This window comes from Eutrigla gurnardus (assembly GCF_963514095.1).
Source record: "Eutrigla gurnardus genome assembly, chromosome: 18".
In the NCBI taxonomy this organism is placed as follows: Eukaryota; Metazoa; Chordata; class Actinopteri; order Perciformes; family Triglidae; genus Eutrigla; species Eutrigla gurnardus.
Window position 1 is genome coordinate 10,774,783 of NC_139929.1, and position 27,833 is coordinate 10,802,615.

Genomic DNA, 27,833 nt, shown 5'->3' on the forward strand with positions numbered 1-27,833 from the left:
TATTATTATCATCATCATTTAATGTGAAGAACAATAAACATACATCATCATTTTGGCCTCTCTGCCACAGATAGGGAACTCTCACCAACAATTGTCAGACAGCAACACACACACACACGCGCACACACACACACACAAATGCATAAGTCTTTTAGATGTAGTGTAAAAGTACTTAGGACTGTTGTGAGACCAAAGCTCAATTGCAGGGGGACATGTTTCTGCAAATTCAAAAGGATTCGATCAATTTCAAAATTATTCTTTTTCTATTTTTTTAATCCAAAAAGATTTCTTTGATTTGGAATCTTGAAGCCCAAAGGAAATATTTCCATCTCTGCAGATCTTGCCTGGCCTCTGGTCATTTGCATTTGTAATAAACAGTTTTCCCTTAACACTTGATAAACCACGTACACAGGGTCGTTTCTCATATAACTTTGGACATATTCACATATCGGCGATGCAGACCTCGCTCCATCTCCCAGTGCGTGTAAAAAAAACCAACAACAAACAAACAGACACAGACGCGCACTGTTCTTCAAGCTCGTGTGGGGTAGCTCTGACCGTCGGAAGATGCTTTTGGCAAGTGAACGTGGCGGCAGGTTGACTAGTGGGGACTTTGTGAGAGAGGTCACAAAAGCATGGACTTGTTCATTTCAAAGGTACAGCAGCAGTGTGTTATCATTTTTTTTTTAATTTGCATCATCTGGCATCATCATCATTGCATTTCTTACATGAGATCCAGATATTCCCAAATAAAAACACAATAATAATAATAATAATAATATTAAAAAAATCACTCTCCCAGCATGCACTGCTCTGTTTTCTACTTGCTCGTGTCCGACTACAGGGAAGCCTCCAGGGCAAGACAGAGCAAAGCAGACTAGAAAAGGATTGTGTTCCCTCATTCCCTGTTTTCTTAACAACACGACCTATGTACAGTAAGAGCTATGTGACAACAGAAACAAAATAGCCCATTTTTAGCGAAAGAACACTGAAATATCAATTAATCACTGACTCAGGATGAACTATCAGCCCGAGACCTTCCTAGTAACAAACGGGTGATCCGGGTTACACAAAATGCAAGGAAACGTAAACCTGCTTCAGGAATGAGCGCGAGAACTACATCGACGGGAAGTGAGATGTTGGACAAACACTTAAACGAAAACCCAAACACAACACACATTCCTGAAATCTGTGGTTAGAAGGTAGACGTGATGAAGACGCTGACGAGACCCCCGGAGGTGGGGGCAGCGAGGACGAGTACAACAACGCACAATCACATTCCACGACGCACTTCCACGTTCTTTATAAAGGCAGGACCAGCGTGAATGAACAAGGGATTAATATCAGCAGGCGCTACCCTCACCCTGAGGAGGAGCAGAGAGACGCCTGGACACACTGAATAATCACAATGAGAAGATCTGAATTCACACAATCCAAACTGATCCACCGTACGCAAATTTAAGACAGCTATTCGCTTTTTCATGCCGGTTTAAAAAAAGACACAATCGTTCGAATGGTTTTGTTCAACCGACTGAGTGATGTGGACTAAAGACAGAGGTGCTGGAGTGGAGGGAAGGTTGAGCAGGGGGTTGAAAACAACGCATGTCAAAGTAAACACCCTATTATTAAAATAACCTTTTACCTTTGTTTTAAAAAAAGATTACAAAATATAAAATTAAATAATTTTGGAGTATAAAGGCACACATCTTGCACAGTGTATACGATGAAAAACAGTTATTTAAAGTATGGTAGGGACTATTTTTTACGCTGAACACCTCACACATGTGGTTTAAGTGTGGGGACACAAAGAGAACCTGAACAGCCAACAACACAGACTAGAGCGGGAAACGGAAACTTAGTCCTGTGACATGCAACATTTTTTTTTCTGACTTTTTTTTTTTTTTTTTAAGTACATCTATATTAAGTATTGTATAAATTCAAGCAGTATCATTCTTCATTTACCACAGCACCATCATTCATTCCCAAGGGTGGCCTTTTTTTTAAAATACAACTATATTTCATGACTAAAATCCAATGTAAAAATATAAATGTGAATATAATCTATGATATCTAAACAAAGATATTGTGATGGAAGCTTTTGTCATGGGTTAAAATAGTCAAGGAGGATGACTTTACTTGTTTTAGTTGGTTATCCAGAAGTGATACACAACGTCACACGCACAACAACTTTTTCTCACTTACACAGAAGTATATTGCATTTCCCTTGTTAAGACCATATCAACTAATTGGGATCATATTTCGTAACATTTGGTTCCTTTCCTCTTGTGCAAAATATACAAAACCTCAAAACAGAAACAGATAACGATTATTATCACATCAATTCATAAAACTGCCAAATTCAAACACAGACAAACCACCTTTAAAAATGTCAACAATAACAACACTAACGATGATGAACAACAAACTCACAGGCGGGGTCAGAGAGGAGGACGATGCTGTGGGTGTTAAAGACTTAATGCATATCTTTACATCTTCTCAACCTCTCCCCTTGCTTTCCCCCCCCCTTTTACAACTTTTGAACACTGACACACACACACATCGTTTGCCATCATTGAGTGTGTGCTGGTACGATGCTGGAGGTAAACAGTTTTCTGTCTGCCCTGAACCCATGAGCACAGTCACATTTTTTGCCTGGTCTTAAACCCCACTTCAGAGCACTTCTAGAAAGGACTGGAGAGGTTCATTTACAAAAGCCCTGCGAGCAGAACTCAGCCACTTTCCCGTCTAATATTGCAGTAAAGTCTTCCCAACAGTAAGAAGTACTCATGGGTAGGAAATTGCGAGGAGACGGGATCTGAAATCAGGCCCCTAAAGATTCACTTCTGAGAGAGCAGAGTTCCTTTTCCTCTTTGTTGCAGCACATGTAACAGAACAAGAGCCTCCTAACCTCTAATAACAAATAAAAGTGCAACATTTTTTTATTTATTCATAAGGTGCTGATGGCAACAGAACGTTACGGGCTGTTGATGTATATGAAGATATCACAAAGAGTGACTTACTCTTAGTCACTACAGCCACACAAATTCTGGGTGATTTCCAGCCACGGGAACAGAAACCAGGCCTACATAACAATGCCCAATGTATTCGGAGGGAATGCAAGTAAACAGCATTTACTGTAGGCTCAAACCCCCCGTCTTCTCATTTCAAGGTACATATCCTTCCCTTAATCATTCTCATTCACTGTGTATCACAACTAAGTGAAAGGGACAAAGCGTCGACAACTACGGAGGTGCAATTAGTGCTGGAAACAAGCAAGTGAACTCATCTCAGCTTATGAGAAGTGTTTGTTTTTGTGGCAAGAGGATGACCTAGAAGCACCATTCATTAACTGTACAAGAAGGAAAAAAAAGGGGGGTGTCTAAAGAGCGAGTGATGCAGGAACCTAAATGGGAAGATTTGTTTGGCTGAGTACTTGTGTAGCATGGGGGGGTCTGGCTGTTGGCCTATTGGAAGACTACTTCCCACTCCCTGAAACGAAGCAATTGCATTAGGTGAGGCTCAACATGAATTTATTTCCGTTACACCTAAACCTTCTCTTTGCAAGAGGGGCCTCACTCTGTGCCTTAATCTGACCTCTGTGCTCCCCTTGACCTCACACTATACACATCATACCCTTCCCTACTTCCCCCTAAACATCTTAAGGGGAAGACAAATACGAACATCAACATAACAAAACTGCAGGGTGCTGGATGTTGTATTAAACGCAATAAAAAAAGCCACATTCCCACATAAACGACGATACGGACAAAAACAAATTATATATATATATAAAAAAAACAAAAAAAAACGTAATGACTTGGATGCTTGCTTTCGACACCCTTATCATCCAAAATAACACATGAACAAAAGTCAACAGAGGAGAGGTTAAATGTAAACGAATGATGTTGTTTTTCTTTTTAGCTGCAGAGCGTGGCACACCACTGAAAGAGAGAGAAACCAACAGGGAGGGATGAGGAGAATGCATGAGGGAGAGTGATACAAAGCCATCACAGCACCTTATTAATTCAGCCTCTGGATGGTTTTTCTCTCCGTCACTTTTCTTCCCAGCCCAACTCCCCACTTGCCCTCCCTTTCCCATGTGCCTCTGTGCCCCCTGTCACTCCTGGAGGCTATGAAAGGATAGTGGTGATGAAATCGTAAAACCTCTTGGAGTACTGCTCTGGGTTCACCGTGGAGATCTCCGCTCCGGCCTGCAACGGGACACAAAGGCAACTGTCATTCACCATATGCAGTATAATGGTCAAGGTTAAAAAAAATAAAAAAAATCACATCAATTCTAACGGGACCATCCAAATAGCTCTTGCATGCGGATACATACCCCATGTTTGACAGTCTTGGCGGCATGAGCAGCTTTTTTCTTGGCATCGTAATGCTGCAGGATGTCTATGACTGCCATGAAGTAAACCTCCTTCCTTGGAGCACCTGTAGTTTACAAAAATGCACCCTGGATGAGAATCCATATATCTCAGCCCACAACAACAAAACCAAACCCAGTAGGGGGAGCTCTTAGTACTGTATATAATATATAGTGGTTATTATAAGCGTTGCTACTCACCGTCTTGGCTTTTGATGGCGTAGACGTCGATGGCAGGATCAAACTCTCCGGGTGACAGAGGCTTGTTGCTGTCCAGGGTGTTGCTGGGACTGTCGGGGGGCGTTCCCACGCCCCCTCCGTCACTCTCGCCCTCCTCCTCTGCATCATTGTCCTCGCTCTCCACATCTTCCTGCTCAGCTCGCTCCACATCGTGGATCCCCACCAGCAGACTGTAGTCCATGAGCTTCAGCAGGGCCAGAAACTGGAGCGACGGAAGACGACATTAGAGGAAAGAAAAGCAAGTGATGAGATGGCAGGAGTGTTTAAAGAGAAGAGATAGGGCAAAGAATTGAAAGGAGGGGAAAGTTAAGAGAAAATAGAATAATACAGATAGAAAATGATGACCTTGAAGCAGGGGTGTTTTTTGTTGTTGTAATTTTCATGAATGCATACCTCCACGTCTTTCCTAAGCTTCTCCAGGAACATCTTCTTGTTCTCCCCATCAATGTTGATCTTCTGCCCATCATTGATGAAGTCATTGTCCTTGTAGGTGGGCAGCTCCTTCGCCTGACCATTAGTATTGGAGATTAGCATTTGTTTGAGATATTTGACATAAAGGTCAAAATTGACTAGAAAGAAAAGATTTACTAAAACCAGCATCAGTGTTCTTCATCATTTCCCCCCAAATATTTAAAAAACATGAACAATTCAAATTTAAAAATATACGGAATACATCATTACAGAGTAAAATATGATATCTGTCTTGTTCAACAACAATAATTAAGAGGCATTTCAAAATGCTTGATGACAAAGATTGATTTTACTCTTAGAAATGAGTCATGTCAAAAGCATCTTCAACCGTCTCCACCTGACATCCTGCATGTTGAAATGCCCCCTTGGTATAAATGAGGCGTTGAGCCTATGGTTTGTCAGATAAGCTTGTGTGATTCAGCCATATAAGATGCATATTACCAGTCAAAAGAGTAGGCTGGCAGAGTACAAGCAGTCTGTCCAAACCCAGAATACATGCAGCATGCTCACAGCAGGATACAGATCTGTCTGATGCACCAAATTCTATATTTTACATATTGTTTGCAGTGAAATGTATTCACTTTTCAGTATTACGAAACACAGCATTGGGCATTTTTTTGGGCACATTGCACAAAAGCTTTTTAAATGCATCTGGTAGATCCATATCCTTTGTGTCATGAAGAAAAGGACATCCAACTCAAAGCAATGAATAGTCCTTGTTGGCACCGGGCTGGTCTCCAAAAAGCATCCAGTTCTTATCAGTTTGATAACAGATTATATCCCTCACGGAGACAGATGATACAGACATTGTTCATCTTAGATGCTTCTCGGAAATCAGACAGTGGTTTGGATCTAATATCATTTTATTTATACAACTCTGTAAAGCCGGCGTGTGCTGTATCTTTGTGACAGTATAACCACTATTCAGCCTACAGACAGAATGACAGGAGTTTCCTATTTAGGTGTCCATCTACTAGGATTAATTGACTGCATAAGCAGGCTGCTGCAGAACTGCTGACAGCCTGTAGGGGGTGCTATGTGAGGAGGGACGGGCCTAGTCTTGAGTCACTGAGGAAAAAGAGAAGGATATGAAGTAACAGGGCGGCAGCAGCAGTTTAGCTACTACTTCTATGGCAGCAGGAGAAGAGCAGCAACACAACAGCACTTTGCAGCACTAGAATGAGCTTGGACAGAACACACTGACACACATACATACACAGAGAGTACACCTTTGCCCAGGAATACGGCTCACAAAATACAACATTTGAGATATATAAATATATATATATATACATATATATATATATAGACCTCCAAATAGCAAGAAATATGGGACGCACAACCTGCTAGACTGAATATAAATGCAACATAAAGTGTAAATGAGGACACACCATAAGGCCGACCTTAACCGACACCTCAACTCCTACATTCATCCAATCTTCACCAGTTTTTTCTCCTTCATATCCATGTTGTATACACTCTTTCTAACTGGTTCACTAAGTGGTACGTTTCACTCCAGTCATGCATAGTATTCTATCAGTGAGGTTGTTACTCTATTACAATGAAATGTCTGACTCCTGAGTGGTGCACTACATTGAGGTAGTAAGTAGAAAAACAGAAAGATGTATTCCAGGCAGGGAGAAAGGGGGGGTTGCTGATTAGGCTTGTAAAGCTGATTGACAGGTACGTTTTTTGCCCAACTTAAAAGATATTATAAAAATATATTATTTCAGCGGGTTGGAAAATTGATCTTGGCCTTTGGCAAAGTTGATGTCTTGCTATCTCACTGCAGCGGCTACAGGTTCGAATCCGACCAGCAGCCCTTTTTGCATGTCATCCCTATCTCTCACTCTCTAAAAAAAATATTCCCCTAATGACCAAATTTCTGTCTCTATCTACAGTGTTTCCCCTAGAATTTTTTTCAGGCCCGGTGGTACCCACCGAAAAAACCCTAAACAGACGAGACGCGTGGGATGGTGTATTGGTGCAGTTGGATTAAGTCAGGTGGCACAGCAAGCAGTCTGCAATTCTGCAATTATTATATTTGCATTCAACATTTTTGTTCAACCAGAGTGTATTCAAGATCACAAGGAGTGAGTGACTTATTAAGGTGCTGGTTGATGGAAATGATCAGGGTCCAGAAAAATATGGCTGGAAAATGATGAGCATCACATTAATAGCTACAGATACTGTAAAACACTACAACGACATATGAGTGCATATATTGTCTTATTTTATCAAGTAAAATATAAGTTATAGGTTTACTCAACAGCAGTTAACTCAAAGTTCCACATCTTATCAAAAACAATCCTCCCCCCCCCCCCCCCCCGGGGAGGGGGGGCAAACGGGCTTTGGCCGGTTGTACATACGTCATCACGTCCTAATACTACACACACATGGCGTGATGTTGTTTTTAAGGAGCGCCGTCTCTGCTTATATTTCTCGACAACACTCGACCTGCATCAGCGCATGTGCGCACGAGCGGATCTGTGCGAGCAGACAGCGCGAGCGCAGCGGGTTTTGGACGGAGACACACAGCGGCATTTTTATTATGTAAAAATAAATAATAATGTAATGTAATAAAATAAATATTATGGACCCTATGGTCCGGTTCCGCTCACACCACGATTCTGAAGAGTGCAACAGCTTATCAAAATACAGTGTCAACGTTCCGTGTTTTCAAAGTAGAAAGCGACATCGTGGTGGTTTAACGAGGCGGAACGGCATCAGAACAACATCAAGAACGTACACGAAGAAGAACGTAGCGGGGGCGCGCGGTGAGGATTGTTGCGGCCGCGCGTCTTGCGGAGCAAGTCTGCTGTGCTGCGCGGAGGCGCTCCTAATGTAAATGATTATTGATTTATGAATGAATTGATAGGTGGCTTATTTTTGGTATATATTTTTGGTGGCTTGATTTTTTTTTTGGCCTGGCGGCAGGTCTCCTTGGCCTGGCGGGCCGCCAGGCCTGTACAATGGTTGGGGAAACACTGATCTAGAACCATTATGTCTTTCATATGCTGAAGTATTTCATGGAAGCGACAGGAAATGTTCCCCCAAAACCAGAACAAACCAAGAACTGAGACACAGGTAACTGCCATACTCACTCGAGGATGCCAAAACACCTAAAAAAATCATGTTCCAGGCATTTATTTAACAAACCAGAGTGGCTGCATTGGGGTGCAAGACATAGAGCCAGGACATCTCATCTAACTACCAACTATTTAGAAACTATTTTTCACTTATTTAGTGGACAAATCAGAGTATACACTCTGATATACACTCCGATTTGTCCACTGCTGTTGTTAGTGTTAACAGGTTCATTAATGTGGTTTAGTGTTAGTCACTAATAAGTTTCATTTGAAACTTGGAATAAACAAAAACAAGGAATATGAAATAAATCGACTTTCTACGAATGTAACAAGGATGGACCTTTTCTTTCCATCTCTGTTTTCTGATTGTTTTTGGACCACGCATTGTGTCCCTCCCATTCATGCCACCACCGTACTCCTCCACCTCTTGCTCTCCAGTGTTTCACATGTCGGTGCCGCTGAGTGAATGGTGGCAACAAAAACAAACTGTCTGGCAAAAATAAATCTGAACTTGCTGAGCAAAAGATGACTGTAAATGGACGAAAAGTGTGCAAGTATGGCCTTTAAATAACAGTGTATCAGCTTGGAGGAGACGAGGAAACGAAATGCTCGGCTGTACAAAACAATAATAATAATAATAAAAAAGATTGGTTCAATAGATCATGCCTGATATATGAGCCCTGGTTTTCTTACATCTCTTACGTGTTTCATGGCGCAGTAAAAGCGCGTGGCAATCCGCAGTGTTTGCAGCCTTTGCTGAACGTTACCAGATTTGGGCCGCGGGGGCACATCCTCTGGTTGGGGCGGCTGCTAGAAAAGGGGGAGCGAGGGAGGGACGGTAGGGGTGGAGGAGAGGAGAGAAGAAAGGAGAGAGGAAGGGAGGAAGGAAGTTGGAAGTAAAGGCAAAGTGTTTAAAATGTAACAGAACACACTTGTTTGGTTTTTTCAAATTGGTAGAGGGTTGGAAAGGGCATGAACGCGAAAGATCGATATATATCATCTCATTTCTATTTCCATACTCACAGCTTCATTTATCAACAGGGTTTTATTTATATCCAATGTATGCATGGCTCTGGCCTACAATGGTATTATGTTTGTTTGAAAAAGATTTGAGATTGTAGAGAAAGGAAGTAGCTTGTGGCGCTACTCCAAAGAGGCAAGGAGCTGGACCTACGGAGAGCAAGCAAACAACCGGAAGCTAATTTGCATTCTATAAACCTGTATTCTGCCAGACATCTACTGAGGCGTGGTACTATTTCTAAATGGTCACTACAATTACAGGATAAGGGGCTACTAATAAAATATGAAGGCAGTTCACACTCAGTCATACAGACACATTAAAGCCATGTTACCTCACATGAGATACCAGCCCATGCTGGCATGAGGAGAGAGGAGAGTAAACAAAAACAACAAACAACTGTAGCAGATAGCTACTGACCAGAGGCCGAGTGGAGACGGGTGGTATTCCACAAACAAGGACCAGCAGCTTTTCTAATAACATACAGACAAAACCTCTATATTTTCCAGGTCACATAACAAATACTGCCATCGCACGAATGACCATGCATTTGCTAAATTGTTGGTCAGTGTCCTTAATGGGTCATGGACAGTTTTTTTAGCGATGAACCACTAATAAAGTAACATAAAATAAAGTAAGTAGAATGATTTGATGGGCCCACTTAAGACTTAATTTCCTAGGTTGGGCTCTAGTTAAGTTAATTTGAGGGTAAAATAATTTAACACGGAAACCCAACAATCTGCCTGATAAAACAGACATAAAAGTACATAAAAAGTGTCAGAACGTCGATCGCTGCTGTTTGATAGCCGAAACCCTGAGACAGCAGCTGCTAAGGAGCCGCAAACGTATTTGATGAAAAGAAAAATACACGTGATATGTGGGTAGAACAGAACATGTCTACAATGTGCAACAGAATGGAGCTGGTGTTCAAACACATCGGAATGTGTAAGAAATAATAATATCACTTCCAAAAAGATGCAGAAAAACATTATATACCATGCAAACGCATGCATGAAAGGGAGACGGTCATGCAGTCAGGAGAAAAACTTGCCATTCTTGTAGTTTGAGTGTGTGTGAAGCATTTTTTTTTATACACAGACACACACACACACACGCAGGCACACACACACACACACTGTACCCTCTGAACAAGTCAGGATTTTCCTTTCATTTGGACCCTCTTCTTAAGTTTACTGGCCAACTACAGTGTGTGCGAGTGTTCACACTATTGTGAACCAGTGTTAGTGTAGTGTTAACATACCAACAGACTTCACTACAGAAGAATTATTTGAAGGAAAGGAAAAAAAAACATTTATTCACAGACGCGGAGCACTTGTGGTAGGTAAGCGCAGGTTAAATTAAGAACGTCTGAATGTGTGTACAAGGGTGTTTCATGTAGCGAAAGCAGCATGTCTCTTGTCAGATGCTTGTCTTTGCTGTCCAGAGCCTTAGTTGTGTGTGTGATTATAGTCTGAATTTTGCATTCTGCATGTGAGTAAAACGGTGAAAGGCTTCACTTATGTTGGCTTTTACTGCATTTCACTGTAAGGTAAAATAACCACAAAATTCCCCCACAGATTTACAGCAACAATTTGTGATCATTTGTGAGTTAAGAGTCGGAGATAGTCAGTGTGTTAGAAAAGAACATGAAGATTCATGTTAGCTTGGCAAAAATGCATCACGCTCCTTCTGTATTGCTAGACTGTAAATGGTGTTTCACACACAGCTGAGCCGCAGGTCACTCAGGAGCCCTCACGTGTGTGTTAAATCCTCAGCTGCTTTGTTTTTCCATTCATCTCTTTTAACCCCAATGTTGTTTCGTTTCTTCTTCCATTTACAGTAGGTTATATTTAGTTCGGGGATTCCCCGAAGTCTTTCATGCCTCGCTGCATGGTGCCCCACGATTAAGCCCCTGTAAAACACGGTGGAAAGTTCAAACCCCTCCGGGTCAAAAATGTAACGCTCTCATATAAAAACCTTTTTCATGGTCAGACAAATCTTTGCAGAGCAATGCGTAGTGGAGACATGCAATGAAAAAAAAACAAAACACTTTGGACAACCATCTCCCTCCAATACTGCTGAGCTGACGGGTCAAACGAAAAGTGGTCCAAAGTCAGAGTGGACACTCTCAGCCACTTCCATCACTCAAAATATTAAAGGTGTACCTGCTAAACCATCCACTTTCATTGTTGGCTTACGCAATTTTAACAGGGACCAGAGTGAATCATTATGTCCTCCACAATTCCAGTGACACAATTCATTTTGAAGTGACTGTCCAAGTAGCCAAGTGCAAAAACTTAAAAATAGCCAGTCTTGCACAAACAGCAACATTTCCATCACTACCAAGTCACGCAAAAGCTGATAAATATAATGCTAACACATAAACACACACATACCGGCCAGTCAGATACACAGCTATTACGAAAAACACATCGCACACAGGTATCCGACTGGACAAAACCTAAAACATACACAGACGTACACACAGCCCTCAATATTTCACACACAGACATCAGGCAGGGGAACTGATGGAACAGCAGAAGCGATGTTAGAGAGGATGAAGCAAATTAAAAACACAAAAAGCGTGCAGGGGCTAGAAAGGGAATGGGGTGATGAAGTAGGTGCAAACTGAAGGAGATGGATATGTGCTACTGTCATCCCCATCCAAAGGGAAACAAAATCAGACACCGAAGCTGTGCTAGTCAGGCCTTTTGGGAGGTGACAGTGAGCCAGGAATTGTTTGAAGCTGTGTCAGTTATTTAAACCACTGGAAACACAGTTTGTTCTCTCTCATTCTCTAATTGTCTACATGGCTTTTAATGGACATTGAGTTGAGTCCAGACGAGGGACACTTCACTGACACACTGACAGTGTGAATTATCTTGTTTCGTTTTATCTGTTTGTTTGTTTTTTTACAATGTTTGTGTTGTTTTGCTAATCTGATGCACTATTATTATTATTAGTATTATTATGATCTCTTTAAAGCATACAGTAAAGGTTAATAGGCCCTGCCGTTACTTAAGTTGAAAGTTGTGTGGGTATGCACAGTGATCCCAGCTGACAGATGACTGTACCTTCTCCTTGTCGCTGGCCTCTCTTGCCACAGTGGAACCCTAGAAAAAAAAGAAAGGAAATTACCCTCCAAAACCCGGGTGTTACTGGAGTAGAGAGGGAAAAACTAAAGTGTTGGCACCCTACTTATACTAATTCCCACAGATACACATAACCATGTGCACGTCTGAACACAGAAGCTCACCCTACTAAGTGTGCTAACTATGGCGCAATGACTTAAAATGGATTAAAAGGGCTTCTCTCTGTTCTGAGACTGGTTACCTGATGCTCTCAGCCCTCTTTTAGAACACATATTACCCAATGGATGATGCCTGTTATGTTAAACGTACAACCAAACCTCATTTGACCCAACTTTGAGTTTAATAATTTACAATTGATTGTTTAAAGGCATGACTTGTACATGAGTTTTACAGAATACTAACTTCGAATAGTGCTATCTTGGCAAAAAAAAAAAAACTTTAACAAACATTCTTAGTATTGAGAGTGGTGTAGTGCAAATATCTTGTAATACTCATGTACTATCTGATCACTTTTCTTTTCATTGCTTCCCTTCCTACCTTGAGGTCATATTTTTTGAAGACGGAAAGGCGGTGAGAGAAGACATTGCGTGTGACAATCATGTAGGTCTCATCTCCATCCACGGTGAGCCGGTAAATCCCCAGAAACTGAGGCAGCAATGTGTTGCCATGGCACTCCACGATGAACTACCAAAAGAGAACAAATGATATGAATTCATGGCTTTTTCATCGTCTATGTATGCTTACTCGCTGCATTACGAGGACAGAGTCTGTGATTTTAGCCAGACTAGACGAGAGAATCTTCGGTAAAAACAAATTAGTGATGTCACTTTGTCCTTGTTGTTTTCTGTGAGGTTTTCTGCAAGTGATGTAATGTAATCCCAGTGCATTTATATTGAGCACTGCAACGTAATTCGTAAAAAAAAAAAAGCCTCAGCAAATGGTCAGCAACCAGCTTTAAAAGTGACACATTTATTTGAATAAGTGCTGTGTGCTGAATCTAATTTATGCAGAAGTGAAGAGTGGCACATTTTCCTTTGATGTTGCCAACATGCCGGTTTTGCAAAGAACTAATACCTCTTGTCATTTGCAACGACAGACTGTTTACATAATGAGCTGTCACTTAAACATTTACATAATAAACAATTTTATATACAGAGAAATCAGCTGCTAATATTTGTGTAAACATTGTTGGTCTACCAATTAGGTTATGAGGTTTTCATTCCCACAAAGAATAGAGAAATTAGCGTTGTGGTAGCGGAATCAAATTCAAAGTATTGGAATCAGAATTGGTATCAAAAATATTGGTATCAGTAATATTAAAATTGTGTGTGTATAATTTTGTCTTATTTTGTGCAAGCACCTTCATAGAATGACGTTTGAATTGAAGTTTGTGTCAGAAAAGGATTTTAGTAGAGCAAAATCCCGTTTCTGAGGTACTTTGATTCCACCGAAATACACACTTTTATAAAACCTACCTTGTAAAGAATCAAGGCTTGCTTTTATACACATCATAGTGAGATAAGCTGTTGTCACCTGATGATATTTCTTTAGAATGTTATGCATCTCTGCCACATCCTCGCTGCTGATGGTCTTGATGACGTAACGTTTGTCATAAGAAGTATGGAAACGGGCCCCGCTCCGTCCCTGGGCCTCGCTGTTCAAGGGAGCACTGCGTGTCAGAGAGTTCTGAGAACAGAAAGTCATGAATAATGTTCATCAGGATGTACATACTGAGAAAGACAACAGCACATGGATCCAACAATACTACATGTCCTGCCTCTACCCCTGTTGTTGTCTGACCACCTCCCATTCTCCAGTCTAAACATATGGGGTTCTGACCCCTAAGCCTGTCCAAACCTAAACACAGATACAAACAGCTGCTGCCCAGACTTTGGAGCTCAAAAGTAACATGATCCAACACCCCTGGCTCAATGCCTCATTCTCCAAGAATTCCTTAGGTCCTCTGCCCTCAGTTCACTCTGCCCTCCTCAAGTCATAGCATCTTTTGCTTGTATTGAAAGAACTAAATTTAAAAGGTGCAACTTAAAAACAACACATTTTGCTTGCAGTCCTATTTCCGGAGGTTCCACAAACCACGGAATCATAGAGACCAGTTCAGGTCCCGGTATAACATTGAGGTGGTTTATGTCACATGTTGAACATGTTTAAGAGGCTCATTGCCTGAGGGTGTATAGATGAAAAAGGCTTCAAAGGAACATTCTAATGTTTTTGCTTTAGTTATTATTGCTTCACCAGGCATTTATCATAATGTGGAAAAAAAAGATTAATCTGTTTGCACTGCAGTTAATCTCCCACAATGTAATTTCATACTGTGGGAGTTGCACATTAAGAGTAATATACATGTCATCAAAAGAGCCTGCAGCTGGTGATACCCACAGGCTGAAATGAGTAACCTCACCAATATAATTAGAAACAATACCAACAGGCTAATAGAGTAAGAGCCAAACAAAAGCAAACCAAAAGACCTTTTTCCACCACAATGTGACTAGTGCCTCATGTAGGAACGTAGTTTTAATGTTGAGAATGTCACAACATTCCTTTGCACTGGCCGGTGTCTTAACACCCCCAACTGCCCACTCACTGCAGCCAGCCGAACCCTAATGTAAACACGTGAGAAGGACAGCTGCACTGAGCTGGGACATCACGACCTCCAAATACTGCCAACTCATTGCCTGCACTGGGAATGGGGATTTACTGGGGAAGAGTGGAAAATAAAGGAAATCTAGGCTGAAACAACAGAGGGAAGGAAAAAGTGCAACAATTTACTTGTTAGGACTGTGATCAAATTAATTTGCAAATAGATAGTTTTTAAGTGAGCTCGCAGCACCGGAGGGTTACATTTATTAGATGCAGGTTCTGATACATTTTAGGATAATGTTTTGCCTGTAAATTCATCAGACTGTTGATAGTAGCTTAAATTATCCTACATGGCAATTCACACTAATCTAGTAACACAAAGATAACAAAACATACTATATTTTTGACTAAGAAGTGTGAGAATCTCTTCATACCAAGAAGTCCTGATCATCGATGCCAAACCTCTCTCTGAGGTTTCGAAACACCAGAGGGCAGTACTCCTTGAACTTGAAATGGCTGGGCATGTTCTCCCTGTGTGTAAGCAACAGAGTATATTAGATGCTCCAGGTCCTAAATAATATTTCACAGAATTATGATTTTTTTTTTAAATAAAATGACTTACTTGTTGAAGAGGTGGTTGTCCACTTTGATCTTAGAATAGGCCTTAAAGTCGTCTGGCATGAGCATGATGGGAATCTGAACATGACTTAACTCATTTATCTGGCAGGGAAAAACAGAGGAAAGAAGGGGAGATCAGTAATGTATCTTGCAATACAAAGTCACGTTAGAAATGGTAGAAGTTAGGAATTTAAGCATCGGGATGCTGAGGGCAAAACAGAGGGAATATGAGAAAAGAGGGGATATGTCAGCAAAACCAAAAAGTAGTAAAACCTAGACAAAGATAATCATTCATTACCAGTGATAAACATAATGTGGAGATTGGTTTGATCAACACTGAAAGGGTATTCCTGTAAATGCAGTAGCAAAGCCTAAAGTGGAACAAAAACATTTAACATTGATTTGATTTGGACAACTCCATATCTGACGTAAGCCTGGAAATGTTGCTTTACAAACATTACTGTACAGTTTTCTTCTCAAAAATGTCAACACAGGAATTCTGTGCAAACTCTATGTGCTAACCTTTTCACAACGCAATATAATTCAACCCTATCAAGAGCATCATTCAATAGAGTGGTTTAAAGATCAGCACAAAATCCATGTTGTGGCCAAACGTGACACCGGCAATGGTGATGTAACCGGTTTTAACGCCCACCCCTACAGTTGAGGGACAACGTTAACGAACAGACTGATTTACAAGAAGCCAGTTTACAAGCTCATTTTAATTTAATAAAATGGCAACTCATCGTCATAATAGTTGGTGAGTTCCGAGATTGTGTCAGCAGGGAGAGATAGAGAAAAGGCAGCAGATGTATGAATGAAAACAACAAAGATAATCATAATATTCAGTCTTCAATGCGCTGCTATTTTCTAATTCTTCTAGTTTCAGTATCAGTGTTCATGATTCAAGAGAAGATAATCATTTCTCTTTCTATGTGTGCTTCTCTCTTTATGTGCATGCACTCATTCGTTGGAATGGAACAGTCATTTTTCCAATGCATCTTCCGAGATAAAGTGTCACAAACAATTTAAGCAGTGTTAGAACCACTTAAAGTTACTTAAGGGGTTATGTTTTTTTGAATATCATAGGAGATATTTCAGTCTTGTGTGGACTATCAGATGAGTTTGTTTGTTAACCCTTGCTTATATGACTAACATATTTATAATTCGTAGCACATTTTACAAAAAATTACAAAACCCTTCAATAAACCTTGCACACTTTATAAAAGCAGTGCTTCTGACACATGGCACATTGCAGGGATTTCCATTTGGAGGTGGTCATGCAGCACATTGCTGCAATACATAAACCTGACATTTGTTATGACTCAGTCACTGCTTGATACAATCTGATGACGATGATGATGGTGTGTGTGTGTGTGTGTGTGTGTGTGTGTGTGTGTGTACGCTGTGTTTTCATTGTTGGCTGCAGGCAGGAGTGCTGGCAGGTTTCTTGATTCTATTAATAACCTGTAATTCCTCAACACACACTTGTAATGTAGGTGCACTGAATAAACAAAAAATGTGATTGGCAATAACATTCCACTTGTGTGTTCCTTTACAGTACAGTCACAAATGCACTTTAAGCTTTATAAATATTTATACTTTATTGATAGACTGATAAGGGAAGCTAATTTAAATGTTTTTTTCCTGACTGATAACCAGTGCTCATTAACCACTCATTAACAGTTTACTGAAAAGATAAGTACCTTGCCTGCAAGGGTGCTTGAAGTGCTTTACAAACCGCCCAGTTGCAAAGATAACTGATGCACACACAGGCTAAATGCATCATTTTGCAATGTAATTTAAATAAATGTAAAATGAAATCATTTTAGGTGGACCAGCTTTTCATTATTATTTCTTTAAATTTAAAATTACTTGTTTATTTCTATTAACTGATCAAAATACTTGTTTGTATTTGCTGTTCACGGTTAATTATTGACATCCTTACTTCTGGTGTGAATTCTCTCCCAGAGAAGTGTATAATCTATCCATTTCTGCCGTCCCACTCCACACTAATTTATTTGATGTTGTTGGCATTGGAAATGGCAGTGCAAATATGGCAGAATATATGTATAATTGCTATAATTAAATGAATATAAATAAAATAAATAATTATGAAATTAGCAACATGGATAAAACAAACTTGGTCTGCATTTGTACACTATTCCAACTTTGTCTTAAACCAGGTCAGCTAACAAAAAACAACAACAAATTGAGCACAGAAGCATTTTGAGAACAGACCGTTACTTTGAATAGAGCCCATTGATGTGTTCTTACAAAAGGTGAGAGTTACAACTCAAACTAAATATCCCTGAGCCTACACTTTAAATATACTCTAGAATTATTGAAAGCGTTTAAGCAAATGAAAAGCGTATCTGAAAAAGAGAGGAAAACATGGGCAAAAAGAGAAACAGCAAACAGAAGCAGAATTCCACAGATGCCACATCTGAAAATGTTTCAGTGCCCTGGCATGACAGGCACCAATGTCACAGTGATGCTATAGCACAGATGCATTCTGGGTACTCAGTGGGGAGATGTCGCCTAATCAACAAAGATGGGTTTCACACAAAGGCAGAGACAATGCCCGATCTTACCAAGCACACATGCACGTAAGCAGAGACACTAGTGTTCACAAAAATGGTGTAAAATATATCAGATAAAAAATTAAATTCCCAGAAGACCATGTGCATCACTGTGGCATATCCCCAAACTCCCTGCCATTTGTACCGATGCCTCCACTGATACTGTTTTAGAAGCAAATCTTCCTCTTCCTGAAATTAAATTCATGCTAAAAAAACAAACAAAAACAAAACCTTAGAAGGAGCATGAGAATCTACCATTTTTAGTTGGATAGGTACAGCAATGTTTGTTTTTTATCATAGTGGCATGCCTTCATGCATGACTAATCCAGTCGACCTGACGGTTTCATGGAGTGCCTAACATTAAATACTCCTGTTTCATCTGCTACGCTCTCGTCAAAATGCCTCCAGCATATCTGAGTATCTTCCTGTAGCTAGCAAACTTGCAGACAATTTTCACACCACCACTTCCTGTTTGTCTCCATGGTGATGAAGACTGGTTTTCCGGCCCAGAGTGAACTAAGCGTGTGCTGTTGCTCCATTGGACAGGAAGTTGGTGTAGAGAATGTGCTGTCAGCAGCATGGCATAGCCTTATCTCCCTGAACAATAACAGATCATGCTTAGCAGATGACAGCCCAGTGAGAGTGTTGACAGTGGCGAGATTGTAACACCTTTTACTTGAAACATTTTATAATACAAAGGATTGGGCCAATTCTTAGATGCAAGATACAGAAGGGTAATGAAAGTATAGCGAGAAACCTCTCCCAAAGGGATGAAGACGAACCATCAGGTGTGTCACCAGGATAGAGGGAGGCATTTTACAATGAACAGGAAAGTTATAACTGAAACCGTTCATCTTTTTCATCTCATCTAAGTTCTGACAACTCAGTAACTGACTTACAAGCTACAGCTGACTGTTTCACTAGTGTAGAAAGTCATAAAAGTGATGTGGAAATTCTGTCAAGTTCCTCCTTTGTTAGTAAACGTCAAAGATACATTTTTGTCGCCAATTTGGGTCAATGTTCTTCCGTATCTGAAGACTCTGTCACCCAATTGTTAGCCATACGATCTGTTAAATTTTCTACTGTCAAGCTGTCAATTATGTTGGTAAAATGGGACATGTGCTCGGAAGAAACCGTGCCTTGAAAGCATGGAGCGTTAGCGTGCACTTCCTCTAGACCAATTTACGAGACATTACAGCCTAAGTGGCTCTAATTACAGGGTAATCAAGACTGACAGATGATGCAATTAACCAATATGTAGACATGTAAATATACTAGGAGGGAATGGGATTTTTCAATCTGGTAAAAGCTGTGCTCCAATCAGTGCAGCACAGCAGACACACACACGCACGCACGCACGCACGCACCAGCCTTGCCAATTTATGAACTGGTATACTCGCTGACCACAACATGACAGACGATATTCATAATCCATAAAGATAATCATATGCAACATGGATACACCCAGCTAAATGGAGATTTGCCCTTTAACAGCCAGATAGCAAGCATCAAAGGTCACATATAGGCTAGCTTTAGTAGATTGTTTTGTGTCCAGTGTGGATGTGACATTTCACTAAGCACTTAACAAGGCTATTACATCATAACGTGACCCGTTACTAATCCCAGAACCAAGCAGCAATTTTTACAATATCCACATCAAGAAGAATACATCTTATCCTGAGATCGAAATCAAGCCCTTTTAGGTGGACAACAATCTGGGTGTGTGTATCGCAAATTCATTGACTCGCCTGTAAATACCACATTTGTTCTTTAATTTGTTCTTTAATTATCAATACATCTGAAATCTTATAACTGGTATCTAAAGAGAACATATTCTGCTCCACCTGAAAATGATTAGTCCCTCACAATTTAACTAAAAATGTGACCATGAGAACCTGTCTGTGACCTAATTCTGTAGATTAACTTGGACAACTTCAGTGTCAGGGGTAACCCTTACTCCCATTCCTTCCTGTGCTCACAACCGCAGCATAGAGAGGTCAGCCGTAATGAGGACGCATTGAGGATGAAAGTGGAGCAGTGGTACGGTAAAAGGACTGCTGCATCTGTATGGTGTGTGCCCGCACACTCTAGTCGGAGAGACAGAAACACAGAGAGAAACAGGGCCTTGGACCTTTGCAACCAACCACCCGAGTAAGACATCTGCTGTGCAATTAAAAGCTTATGTCAGTCATCCCTGGTATTGTGAGAGGTCTGCATTCACACCGGACACAAACGGCTCATTCAAGTCTAGTCAGTGTCACTCAATCACACACACTCAATTTCTGAAGTTTCCAAGTCTTAGACTAGAGTAGACCATGTCAGTGTATAATACAGACAAATACTATCAGCATCTTCTTCGGGGCTAAGTACTTACAACAGACATGCTCCTCCTATCGATGTTGAAACACACAAATGACTGGGGTGGAAACAGTTAACATAGAAATTATAGTTGTCATCAAGGATCATGCAGACAGGTCAGCAAGTCTGGTATGTCAGTGCTGTGCAAGTCCAAATATTAAAGGATATAGTGGTTTAGACTGACTGAGCAACAAACAGGCTTATGGTATATGGCCTGTCCTTTTGAGTGAACGAAGCTCACTCAGCAACATGTCTCATCGCATTTGGACAAGAAGTCTGTCCTGGGCCCATGGCACAGTGACTGTGGTGAAAACAGGCACACACACGCGCAAACACGCACGCATGTATGCAGGAGTGAACAAAAAAGTCAAATTCTTGTCTCAAGGTTTTTGGAGACGCACTGGAACGAAACCACAAGACGCTTCCATGAGTTCCTCTATCTGTCTGTCATTGCCTCAGGGCGTCAGGATGTGAGACTCCAGCTTTTTTGTTTTCCTCACCATAATCATCACACATATTAGCTGTAGGTCACTCTTACAGATATTTATAGAATTCCCCTCTTATGCAATCCACAGAACTAGACACCGCTACTCTGAGTCAGACACAGCAAAGAAAGGGGAGAGAGAGAGAGAGAGGGGGACAGGGAATGAAAGTGAGCCAGATGGACAGACCGACACAAGACGGGGAATACAGAGAATAAACCTGCAGGGTGGGGAGAGTTTAAAAGAGGTACAGAAAGTAAGGAGTGACACAAAGAAAAACTAAAAGTAAAAACCCAAGGAAGCCCAAAGAAAAGAAAGACTTAAATTTAGACTTGAATACAATTTGCTTACTATCCAAAGTACTTTGGGGGAATTCAAAACAGAACATAGTTCTTTTTGATTTGCTATTTGTATCACGTAAAGGGAAAGATTCACACTTTACTAACTATACAAATCAAAAAGCTAACGTTTTTATTGAAAATGTGTTAAACACTTTAACAGTCTCCTTTGATAATAAAAAAAACATGTCAAAACATCAACGAAAAAACAATCATCTTCGTTCATTTAAAAAGACAAAAGCAAGTGACATGCAACAGCAGATTAATAGCTGCTGGGCTCAAAACTATGGTTACACAGTCATGTAACTATGACAAGACAATACAGCTTTCCAGCCAGTGAGAGATTTATACTAAATCAACAGCGTAAAACATTCTGCTGTGCACTCAGACTCACCAGGGACTTACAAAAAAACTGACAAGCCAGGACAACATTACTGATAAAAATTACGTGAACATGAGTCTGTAAAATAGATTATGATCAATTTTCCACTGCCAAAACAAAACTCCTGCCACAATATGATTGACACATTGAAACATTTTTAGAATTAGCCTGTCATACTGAAAAGCAGTATTTTCAACTACACAGTAGGGCCTAAATCCATTGCCAAAAATCCTGCAATGGTCTCCAAATGTCTGGTCCAACAACTTTATACTACTAACAAGGGTAAGAAGTTTAGCCTGTTAAAGTACCCCTGTAGTGGATTTGCAACATTCAACCACTGCAGATGTTTTACCATTAAAAGGTGCTAAATTTGAAATTGAGAGCATTAATATAGCGGCCAACTACTATTTGCAATGTAAAGATATAGTGTAGTAATGGTTAACCGAACAGAGAAGGAAACCACTTCTCTTCGTGGTGTAATCCGAACTTCTCTTTGCTTTTGTTGTTAATATAGTCCGGCCATATGTCCATTTTAGCACATGTGAGTCTCTGTTGTGTCCCACTGGCTGGCTCATGGCCGCCACTCTACACTATGCTCATTAGGCAGTGAGCACTGATCACCGCCTCCCAACGATCACAACCCACAGTGTCTGGGGAAGGGACCATTGGAACAATTTCAATTTCAGGCCCAAACAAAATAGTGTCAATAAAAGTTTCAATAAAAATGGAAAGACAATAATTTACAGAAAAGAATTTGAGTTGTAATCACAAGTTGTAAATTCAGTGCAGCAACAAATTGATCCTAGAGAGACAAGACATACTATATTTGTAATATCATGCAGACCAGGAGATGCTGTTGTAAGGAGTTTGAGATTGATTTTGTAGACTGGTTTGTTTAAGCTTTTGCACTGACTAAGCTTCAGTGGTTACAACTGAAAAATATTTTCAGCTTTGGTCTCAATCTATTTCTGTAAAACAATGAACTGTGTAACCTAACCTAAAGTATTAGGATTAAAGTAGAAATTGGCTACCTGTCAACAAAGGTTATTTTCAGCAAGCTGTCTCACACCTTTTGCCATATAGACATATTTTTATGCATCTCGGCATTTGAGACATTCTTCAAAACATATTTGCTTCATTAGACCAATAAAGGGGCAGCATTATCCACAGATCTTCCGTGTTGTCTGAAGTAAGAACATGACCAGTCTCCCTTCTTAGTAGGTTTAGGTGTTGTACCATTGTCCTCCCATAATAACTACACTGAAGAAGTCTTATTTGCAGGAGGCACTGAAAGTGGATGCTTTTGACTGACATGCCACAGTGGATACGAGGGGTGGGGGTTACATTTTCCAGAACCCATTCATGTGTTTGCATGTTGTCTCTACTCTCTGGTTGCATTCTCAGGCCTCCCCTTTTATCCATTCCTTTGCGGTGTCCTGTTATTTACAGGTTCACTTTTGCAAACTGCATGCTGTAACACACATGAACACTTCCCAAACTGCAGCTTTCACACTCCCTGGAAGTAACTCAGTGGCTCAATCTGTTGACCTGGCATGGAATGTCATTTTTATGTTGCCAATGGTATGAGAAACATGGTGCCTTATCAAGTGGTGAGAAAAACAGCAGGGGGGGTTGGTTAAGGCATAAGAAGGAAATGTGCTGGAGGCAATCCTGTTGTGTTATGCAATCCAAGAGAACAGTTTGAACATGTACATTCTCCAAACTTGTGTATGTTTTAATGGTTGAGTCAGTGGCCCATTAGTCCACAAACACCTGAATAATAACCAGAGGACGTTTATGATATGAGCCTGGATTACTTACTGTTAAACACATAGATAGATGATCTTAACGATGCCAATCCACTTAACTTTCAATTAAGATTTTAACGTTTTACAACATTATCAGTCTGTTTTTTTGTGCTTTCTTGGATGCCAGTCTAGCTGTTATAGCTGACCTTGTATCTGGCAATGCATCAATATAGTTATACTTCTCTTTTCAATGTGACTTTGGTCATCTGATCATGCCAGCATGCATTAATGGCAGGGCTGGGTATTGGAAACCTAGCCCGACAAATTTTGACGGCCCTACCCGATATCGACAAACTTTGAGGAAAATGGTGCCAAATTTCACTGCTTTACGATATCTCCACCATTGCCTTGGAAGCGGGAAAAAACAGACCTGCCTTAACCTGCAAAAACCATTAGAAATCTTTCAACATGCAATCAGTATGGGCAATGTATCCCCTGAATTTGTGAACGCTGCCAAAATAACACACAATCATTAATATTCTCTGCTATCATGTTTCAGCCTTTCCACACATGCAGAGCAGAAGACAAACAGGTGAAAAATAAATAATGTTGTCGGTACCGATTACAAACAGGCTCGGTCCTAAACGACACACGATTATGCCAATGGGTTGGGTCTTTTTGTGTTTTTAGCAGAACTATACATGGAGAATATTAATTTAAAAACAGATCCGTTACGTTTCACCCTCATTGTTCTCTGTGGAGTTTGCTGGTAGTGACGTAATGTAACCCCGGTGCGTTTTATGTGGAGTGAGCACCGCACCAGACTCCATTTTAAAAAATAGCCTTTTAAATGCTAAATTGTTGTCAACAACTGGTTAGACCTCAGCTTTAAAAGTGATGTTTTCTTTTTAAATAAATGCTGTGTGGTGGACCAAATTGATGCCAATGTGAAGAGTGAATGAAAAATAGCTGATAAATATTTGAAGAACCTTTAACTCATTAAATTGCCAAGTGGCCTGACCTGCATTGACTCTGACTCACAGTTAGGTTTGGAAAGTATGAGAAAGAGTAAAAAGCAAAAATAACCGAATGAATGAAATCTCGTTTTAAATCCAATCAGGTTGCATTGAAGTTTCAAGCCTGATTTGCACTGAAAAGACAAATGTAACCAAGGCCAATTATTATCTTTCTCAGGTATTTCAAGTGACATTCAAAAAGTAATAGATTAATGTGTGAGTAGCATACTGCATAGCTGCATTGAGGTAAACCTTCTGTGTTGCTAGTTTGCACCATCTCAATAAACACCATAGCCAGGCGACTGTGGTCAATCTACAAACTACAGCTTAGATACAGCTTGTGTTGTTTAAATGAACAAAAATAACATTTTTACTATGGACTTGATAATCAGTCTGCCCTCAGTATTGTGCATCTAACACTGATGCACGTGAAACACCCAAGGATTCCTCAACCAAACACAGAAATGTAATTAGAAAATGAATAATCCCGACACTATTCAAATTTTAAAATTAGGTGAGTATATTGCATCAGCATGAGTTTTCATGGCAACATGAAACAACAAACAGAGAGGCCATATCTGTTCACAAATCGCTTGTGCATTTGCCACAAACCACAATATAATTTAATATGACAAAGGGAACGGTCTCTGACATCATGTCAAACGGCAGCAACCCAAACCCACAGAAACAAAATGTCAAAAAATGTGCAATTCAAGAAGAATATGTCAAACAAGTACACAGTATATAAGACGCTAAAATAGCACAAACTGGCATGCAATCTAGACATAACCCCCTTTTGTAATGATGTTTACAGTGGCCATTATGTTCCACTTCTCAAAGCATTTATGCAATGTCAATCCCCTGTATTTACCTTTAATTAAGCTCTTGTAGACAGATGTCCAAATACTATTCCTCTGAACCATTAACTTAATTAAAAAAATGTATATTATTGTGCAACTGACATCTGTTGTGGATGTAGTAAGAAATATATTGATGATGAGGATATAATAATGTTTGCAGAACACTGGTAAAAAGGTGTAATACTTTGGGATTTGGTTCCAGAAATATTTGTATGTCCTCTGCTTGCCAAGTTCTCCAGCATGAGTATTGGGCCCAGTACAAATATTCAGCAAAGGAAGAGAACGAGAGCAGAGATAAGCTGTCTTGCATGGGAAGATCTGCTCTTTCATGACACAGACCCCCAAGCAGCTTATCCTACATGTGCACAACAGGAAGCCAAAGAAGACGTTGCTGCTCAAACACACACACATGCATTGTATACCATGCAAAACTAATATGCGAATACTAAGCGTGCAAAGCTTAATAAGGCAAACACAAGGGATGATTTCCTGGACGAAGTCAGCACACTTGAAGCAAACCACATTTACATTGACTGTCAGCAAACCGCTGGACAGCTGTCACCTCGTATGTGTCAATCATTTTGCAACAACACAAAGATTCATAGTTGAATAGTAAGGCTTAATGTGGCGTATGAAAGAAAGGTCGAAGGAGAAATGACTGTGGATCATATAGGGACGTTAGCTGGTCTGACTCACCGAATGGTTGACTCCCCACATAAGCACGCTGAGCAGAGGGTCGCTGGCACGGAAGAGCTTCACTTTCTGAGCCACGAAGTGTTTTTTCTTGGTCTTCGTTTTGCTCGCAATAGCTGCGGCAATGCTGCTCGCCGAAGCCATCTTTAAACACACTGGTCGGTTACTGCAGTCAGTGCGATAATCTTGACAGTGTCCCTGGAAGCTGGCACAGTGGCCACTAGCTCACGACTCAGTAATACCACCACTATTCATTTAGCCCGCTCGCAAACCAAAGTGCCCCGATTCCCCTTTCCTTCATCCGACGTCCCAAACGGCTTGGCTAACTCGATGGCCCGACCTCGACTAGGAACAATATGAGAAAATAGGACGTGTAGCTAATACTGTCGCTCACCTTCGCCTAACACTCCGCCGCTTCCCTCAGCCCACATCATAAGTCAAACTCTCTTCCTTCCTCGACTCGTCTCCGCACCCCTGCGATGTGAGCTCTCACTGAGCTGGCGTTAGCATAGCCGAATAGCTAGCTAGCTAGCGAACATCAATACATTCTGTAAAATTAATACACGTATAAAACTGAGGAGAAATTGCGTAGCTCCGTGACAAATAAAACACAAAATTACAACGCCGCCTTAAAACAAATGATTTAAATGACACATTCAATATGCTGACTGACTAGCTAAACGCTCTTGACTATTTACCAACGCTAGTCCCTCCGACCTTCGCTGGCGAGTCACCTATGTAACGTTGCCAACTGACGGCACAAAGCAGAACCGGACCCCGTTCAACGGCTAGCTAGCATTAGCCCTCTAGCTAACACTAGATTAGCAGCTCACAACAAGCAAGCGGCTCAGTCCTCTCACGCGCTTGCGGTCAGTCCGTAGAGATGACAGAGGTGTGTCCTGTCATGTTCTCGGGCTGTTTGAACTAAGACGCCGAGGAGCGGTTATTGCAGACGTAAAGTCAACGGGTGGTCAACTGCTTCTGCAGCGCCGAGGTTCATGTGTGCTGCTGTCAACTGACAGCTCAACGGAGGGGAGGTGACAGCCTGCGCTTTGCAGCGTCTGCTGCGCTGATTCGTTGCAATCCCCCTCTCCCCCTCCCTCCACTGGGCCTATGCTACTTTTTCTTTGCCTTTTCACACAGCAGTCTTTTTTTTTAAGTATCAGCCCAAATTTGCATTTCGATTTCAAACTGACAATCGAATCACGACAGAATCCCCCCAAAAAATCTCCATTGAGTGTGAACACGTGGTATTCACTGGACGGGTATTTCCATATTCAGCTGGCTATAATATGAATGTGAGCGTGCGTGCGTGCGTGCGTGGGCGCGCGTGTTTGCAGCTCGTGTAATAATGATGCATTGCCATGGGGGGGGGAACAAAAACCTGTACATCATCCCAACCATCCCCCATCCTGCTTACGTTTAGATTAATCTGAGGCTGATTTCAGAGCAGGCAGAAGGGTGATCGTGTCTGTGGAGGTCATTTGGTTTTCTGGTGCATGCTGTGCTGTTGCAACTGGCACGTTGCTGTGTCAGTGCCTCTCCGAGCAGGAGGCCTCAGTGCGCTGATGCTGTATAGAGCTCATTTGTTTTATGACTCATTCTTCACAGCAGCACGTTTACCTCAATATTCAGATCATCTGCACAGGACGGACCACGCACCACACTAACTCACACACACGATGGCCGACAATTTCCCTTTTTGATTTGTAGACGTTTGCCCATTTAATTTGTTATGCAAATGTGAGTGAATATGATTATTAATCGATCGGTACACAAACGCAGGGAGAGAAGTGATGCCATATTTTCGTCTTTAAATTGCACATTCTTGTCTTCTCGTGTCTTTAATCAATATTTTGTCTCATTCAACATT

General features: G+C 40.9%; 1 protein-coding gene across 3 annotated transcripts; it reads right to left on the reverse strand.

Moving 5' to 3' along the window:
- On the reverse strand, positions 1-26,944 carry pip4k2aa (phosphatidylinositol-5-phosphate 4-kinase, type II, alpha a). 3 transcript variants are annotated; one of them, XM_084033118.1, is made up of 11 exons: positions 25,964-26,944; positions 15,506-15,603; positions 15,318-15,414; positions 13,819-13,971; positions 12,823-12,969; positions 12,268-12,306; positions 8,878-8,985; positions 5,009-5,122; positions 4,577-4,817; positions 4,340-4,443; positions 1-4,211 (listed from the first exon to the last, which is right to left on the reverse strand). In XM_084033118.1, exons 1-11 carry the CDS (start codon positions 26,102-26,104, stop codon positions 4,131-4,133), a joined length of 1,323 nt encoding a protein of 440 aa, XP_083889244.1. In that variant the 5' UTR covers positions 26,105-26,944; the 3' UTR covers positions 1-4,130. The 3 variants fall into 3 exon arrangements, with proteins under 3 accessions (XP_083889244.1, XP_083889243.1, XP_083889245.1); XM_084033117.1 differs by having other exon boundaries at positions 8,869-8,985; XM_084033119.1 differs by lacking the exon at positions 8,878-8,985 and having other exon boundaries at positions 25,964-26,942.
- Positions 26,945-27,833: the final 889 nt, after the last annotated feature.

Coding starts and splice junctions, on each gene's coding strand:
- pip4k2aa (XM_084033117.1), bottom strand. CDS start 26,104: ATGGCTTCGGCGAGCAGCATTGCCGCAGCTATTGCGAGCAAAACGAAG. Junction 4,818..5,008: donor AGCTTAGGAAAGACGTGGAG/GTATGCATTCAT, acceptor CCGTCGCTCCAG/TTTCTGGCCCTGCTGAAGCT. Junction 4,444..4,576: donor CGCCATCAAAAGCCAAGACG/GTGAGTAGCAAC, acceptor TGTAAACTACAG/GTGCTCCAAGGAAGGAGGTT.